The 6,116-nt window shown below is 36.4% G+C and overlaps 1 protein-coding gene across 1 annotated transcript in view; it reads right to left on the bottom strand.

Annotated features, from left to right (window-relative positions):
- Positions 1 to 5,352, bottom strand: part of LOC107561740 (4F2 cell-surface antigen heavy chain) — a 15,723-nt gene extending 10,371 nt beyond the window's left edge. Inside the window, exons 1-5 of the mRNA XM_016246212.1 lie at positions 4,977 to 5,352; positions 3,666 to 3,830; positions 2,962 to 3,059; positions 2,200 to 2,277; positions 2,012 to 2,067 (exon numbers count right to left, since the gene is read on the bottom strand). Of these exons, the coding sequence (XP_016101698.1) occupies positions 2,012 to 2,067; positions 2,200 to 2,277; positions 2,962 to 3,059; positions 3,666 to 3,830; positions 4,977 to 5,352 (773 nt within the window). The remainder of the gene's footprint in view (positions 1 to 2,011; positions 2,068 to 2,199; positions 2,278 to 2,961; positions 3,060 to 3,665; positions 3,831 to 4,976) is intronic.
- Positions 5,353 to 6,116: the final 764 nt, after the last annotated feature.

Below are 6,116 nucleotides of genomic sequence, written 5' to 3'. Positions count from 1 at the left end.
CCTATAAGGCCCTTAATGGGTTAGCTCCTGCTTGCCTAACTAGTCTTCTACCACGCTACAATCCATCACGCTCCCTAAGGTTGCAAAACTCTGGACTTTTGGTAGTATCTATGATAGCAAAGTCCACTAAAGGAGGTAGAGCTTTTTCCCATTTGGCTCCCTAAATTTGGAATAGCATTCCTGATAATGTTCGGTGTTCAGACACACTCTCTCTGTTTAGTAGATAGTGTTCATCGTCTGTTTGATTACATCTTTAATTGATTTTTCCGTACATTTCTGCCATATGTACATTAACTGACAGTCACCACTGATAAGCTACCACTAAATATTGTAGAAACTTAATTGGCTGTAAAGTTGCTTAACTGACTCCATTTTCCATAGCTGCATTCTCTGGTTTTAGTCATCCACTTTAACTCCCATGTGTATGTATATGTATGTGTGAGTGTTTGTGTATGTTTGTTAGACTAGTTTGTGTCAGTGTTTAGTTAAAAGGGTCATATGATTGATGCAATTAAAATTTTTCCTTTCTCTTTGGAGTGTTACAAGCTCTTGATGCATAAAGAAGATCTGTAAAGTTGCAAATACTAAAGTCTCAAATCCAAAGAGATATTCTTTGTAAAAGTTAAGACTTGTCCACGCCCTCCTAAAACGGCTCATTTAAACACGCCCCCACATGTCTATGTCACTGTGTGGGAAGATTTGCGTAACACCGCCCAAATGTTCACGCAAAGAAAGAAGGCGTAACTTTTATTCTCGCTGTAGTATTGTTGTTGCCGCCGGCGCCATGTTGTGGAGATGCTGTGTGTTTAGTTGTGAAAGCGAAACTACTTTGTTTGGCCTTCCAATAGAGGACGATATCTGCTTCGTCATGCCTGGAGCTGATCCATGCTGGTTGCTGAGGAAATGCATCAAGTTCGCGCTGTGGATCGCCGGATCAGCTTTCACCGTGGACGAAGCGGAGTCCAGCCCGGGGTCGTCACATGTGTTTGCCGCACACCTGCCGGCCGCTCCTTCGTCGAATCCGCCGGCCGCGCCATTGTCAAGGCCGCCGGCCTCCGCTCACTCAAGCCCGCCGTGTGACGCTGTGTGACGCATTTTATGGAAGACTGTTTCCTGAACCTGCAGAGTAGCCTACAATGGGTCTGTGCTCAAAGGCTGTTCTATAAAGTGGGGCAGTTCCAACTTTGCAAGGACAGTCTGGCGCTTCTGACTCACTGTAAGTGTAAGTACATTTTTTATATTTAAAGAATTTGCCACGGATGATTCAAACGCGAGTAGCGCTTGTTGTTTGTCGTTTCTCCGATCACAAATGCAAACATGGTTTTATGTTTACGTGGCACGATACGCAATGTGTAAAAACACAGTATAAGTCATTATAATCAGTAATTATGTCCCCACTGGATGCAACAAATGTCCACACGCTTGAGGTATTCAGCCAATCACAACGCACTGGATAGCTGGCCAATCAGCGTACACCTTGCTTTTCAGAACGATGAGCTTTGCAAAAATCAATGCGTTTCAGAAAGGCGGGGCATAGAGGAGCAACAATAATGTACATTATGTGGAAAATAATGTGTTTTTTAAACCTTAAACCGCATAAACGCATTGCATTACACCAAATACACAACAATGTTCTTTTTAGCAACATCATATGACCCCTTTAATAAAACTTTTGTGCACAAATTAAATGAGTTTCTAATTCTGTCACTGCTTGTGGATAATGTCACTTTAACGATTCCTGATCTTGTTACATGCTCTAATGCACTAGTACTGTAAGAAAGTTATTTTCTATGGCCACGAAAATATCCTTTGTTAGAGTTTATATGAAATTACACTGAATGCTCGCTAGATTAACAGATTAGTTGATGGTCATATTCATTCTGCTACAGTTACTACTGGCAGCTGATATAAATAATTGTCATTAATTATAATTAACTGCAAATATTTATATACATTTCACTTTTTTTTTAATTTGCTACACCAGTATGAGTTCAGCTGACAAACGTGATACCTTTCATCATCTTGTGAACTGAACTCTTGTATCAGCACATTCCACTCCATTAGGGTCTGTGAAGCATAAAAACACATCAATTTTAAAACAGACACTGGGCATGGGCTCACCACATCTTGTCTCCAAGAAAAACCCACACACTTTTTCCACAAAAAAAGACACGTCAGTGTGTTTTCAGGCAGCTTTACCTTTGCAGAGAAGGCTGCGTCTGTATCACAGATCCCAAACCCTGATACACCATGCTCCAGCCAATACCTTAATGAGTACTGGAGAGGAAAATCATACCACATGAGCAATAATAAACAAAAAGTAGGCAGAACAACTTTCGTTCATCTAGTGACATTTAGAGTTGTCACGATAAAAAAAATTGTTATTCATCACATTTGAAAATAACATACCACCTACATTAAACCCATACTCGAAACTTAACTGATAGTGTTAACAAAAAAGCAAGCATGAGATAAAAACACTGACGCAACCATGCCATTTTAGCTTGCTTCTACAAGTCTTTGAGCTTTTTCGTGACTTGTGTTTCATGGGACTCGTAGCCAAGTGCTCTGCATTGCACCAGGTGAGCTACCCAGCAAGTTTACTACATCAGAAAAGCCAGATAGAGCTGGTTGTGTGATGCAAACGTTTAAATGTGTTAGTTTAGAAACCATGCACTGTGGTAAAATTGTTTGAGGTCATAAGTATTGTGCAAGTAGTTACAAAAAATAGTTTTTTTTAAATTACCTGCCTCATAATTAGAATTTTAGTGAAAAGGAATAAAATTGTTGGCTGTTTTACTACCTCTAGTGTTTATTTCAGCTGGACTGCTTCAGTGAACTGTATGTATAGGTACATTTTTGGAGAGAAATTTCCAATCAGTCTATGTTGAAAAAAAAATACACACTCTTGCTGATATCTTGCATTATATATATATCCAGTATATATGCAATGTTCCTTACTTGAATGTACTCTGATGGACCTGACCTAACATCAGTGTCATTACCCGACTCCTGCTCAAACAGATCCAGCTCACAAAGGTCCAGCATCACTCTCACACCTGAACCATATACAAATCCAATGGATCAGTTAATATTGCTTTATTACAACCAACATAGCCTAATGTTGCTTAATATTTTTAAGTGCAAAAATGTGTTTGTTTTCACAATTGTTTAACAAGCACAAAGGGATTTACAGTAGCCCAAAAACATTTCACAAAAGATATAAAAGACATTTAGACACTTTGTGCTTGTGAATGTGAAACATGTCCATACTTACGCTATACATGAGGACAACTGTGTGAACTGTCTTCATATATCCACTATAAATCACCTTGAGGCCAGTTGGTTAAAAGTAATTAGTTATTATAGGCTACAAAAAAAATGTGCATAATTTGTTTGCACATGCCACTTTGATATCTTTGTTATTTTAATACAATGATTTTCAGACATGGCTTAAGTGTCCAAATACTTTGAGACCAGTGTATGAGACAAGAGAAGACTGATGTGACCTAACAGCACCATCTAGTGAATGCCAAAGGTACCACAATCCCGATCCACATGCAGATCAAATAGTTTAAAACTTTTCACTTTTATAAAAGGGTGAATGCCAGTAAAACTACCAACATAAAATCAAGTGTATTTCTTAATAATGAAAATATACATACCCGCTTTGCGGCTTTCTGTGATAAGCCGTGTGAATTGTGGAAGTGTGCCCAGACTTTGGTCAATCTCTGTCAGGTTGGTAGGAGAGATGTCATGCCGGAATAACCCCTCCAGAATCACTGCCCCGACCCCCAGCGATTTCAGATACGGCAGCCGCTCGGACATCCCTGAATGCGAAAAACATACACCATCATGCTGGTCTTTACTACTGGAATTGTATTGCTGTTTACTAGTATTAGGCCGACTGTACAGTCCATTCTGTGCTGCTCGCACTCAATCACTGCACCATGAAACACTGTGTATATATATATATATATATATTTATTTATTTATTTATTTTTTTTACACACACACTGTATATATATATATATATATTTATTTATTTATTTTTTTTACATACAAGTGAATAATGTGGTGTTAAGGCATTGATATTTGCCAGCTGCCGCTTTACAAATTTTTATTTTATTTAAATTTTTTTGCAATTCAACCCTATAACATCTGAAATTGTATTTCTCTATTTAATTTGAAAGGATGATGATAAATTAAAACAAAATGTGATTTATTATTTATGAATAATTAAACATACAAGTGAATAATGTGGTGTTAAGGCATTGATATTTGCCAGCTGCCGCTTTACAAATTTTTATTTTATTTTAATTTTTTTGCAATTCAACCCTATAACATCTGAAATTGTATTTCTCTATTTAATTTGAAAGGATGATGATAAATTAAAACAAAATGTGATTTATTATTTATGAATAATTAAATAATAATAATAATATTTTTTTAAATCCTGAAATTTTCTCATACAAATGGCACATTTTCCTGTGAACATATTTATTTTCTGATTAAGTGTATACTACACTCTCAAACATAAAGGTTTCCAAAAGAAGTTTTTTGCAACAATGCCACTGTATGAACCATTTTTGTTTCCCCAAAAGAAAACTGTTCTTTAGAAACCAGTTCTTAAAAGACTAATTTTTTCCTTAGTGTGAAGAACATTTTAAGAACAATTAAATCATCTAAATAATGATTTTCTACTAGAATGAACCTTTTCTCCAATTGAAAGATTTAATAGATGTTATAAGATCTTAATTGAACCGAAGAGGCCTTTGTTTTTATGAGTGTACACATTGTCACAACTGTGTTAAATGTTCTTGTGATGTGATTTCTCGAAAACCCAATAGACTTTGACATGTGGGAGTAATTTTAGGCTCCATGATGGATGGATAAACGGTTTGAATGTTTTGACAGCAGTAGATGCCATCTACCGCCAATTTTTACTGCTGTAAATGATATTTTTATTAACTTACTGCTGATATGGCTGACGTTGCCACTGTCTGCATCCATGAAGAGTGTAGGATGCAGGCGGTAAAACACATCCCTCTGCCACCAGTGCAGTGAAGGAGACTCCATCCGTGGGCTCTGAATGATTATTGTGATTGCAGTGCCCAGGATTATCAGCCAAGCAATCCAGAAGCAAAGCACAAGACGAGAACGAAACTTCTTCCATTCTGGTCCTCCTGCGCACTTCTCCAGCTCTTCTCTGGTCAGGGGCTTCCAGATGTGCTGGTGTTGCTCAATGTCTGGGATAAGGAGAGGTACGGTCTCTGAGCTGTCCAGATCAGTGAATCGACCTCCAGCAGATGCTCTGCCATAGCCCGGATCACCTTCGACCTTCAGTGTCATCTGGTCTCACTGGATGGTAGGAGCCATTGAGAAGAAAAACTGTTTGCACAAAACTTTTGTTTTACAAAAGTTTTGCATGCGACTTTATAGTGTAGGTATCCCACAATACCCATAAACCCACAGCACCATATTTCATCGAATTTGATCAAATTTTTAGCTGATCAAAATCCCTGAAACTATCACATATATTGTGTTTCTCCATGAATGCTTAATATAAAAATATAGTCATGTATGATGTATACTGTATTTTTTTATTCTTTGTTATATCAAAAGAATAAAATAAATTGAATATCTCTGGTGGAACAAACATTAAGCACAACTAAGCGCTTAATGTTACTAATGTAAACTAATTTACTGAGTAAAACATACAAACTTAGTGTCATAAAATATACCATAATATTTGTTCATTAATGACTAAAGTTTGATCTGCTTGGTTGGTTGGTATACAGACTTAAAAACAGATGAAACTAATATTTATTTTACACAGACAACAGAATTCAAGACACATTTATGTAATATTAATATTAGTAATAGTTATGTTTCTAATAATTATGACTACTTTCAGATAATTATTATTAATACATGCTATAATTAGTAAATAAAATAAATATTAAATATTATACCGGATAAAATGTTCCACAATCAAACACATCTCATGTGAAATCAAACTATAACTGGTTCCCATAACTATTAATCCAGGTTATTAACATTAACTAAACCTAAAATGAAAAAGTATATATATCATTACATGGAGAAGAAAAAAA

The sequence above is a fragment of the Sinocyclocheilus grahami genome, unplaced genomic scaffold (assembly GCF_001515645.1).
Source record: "Sinocyclocheilus grahami isolate Dianchi unplaced genomic scaffold, SAMN03320097.WGS_v1.1 scaffold790.1, whole genome shotgun sequence".
Lineage (NCBI taxonomy): Eukaryota > Metazoa > Chordata > Actinopteri > Cypriniformes > Cyprinidae > Sinocyclocheilus > Sinocyclocheilus grahami.
Note: the sequence above shows the minus strand (reverse complement) of the source record. Positions and strands in the feature narration are given on the sequence as shown.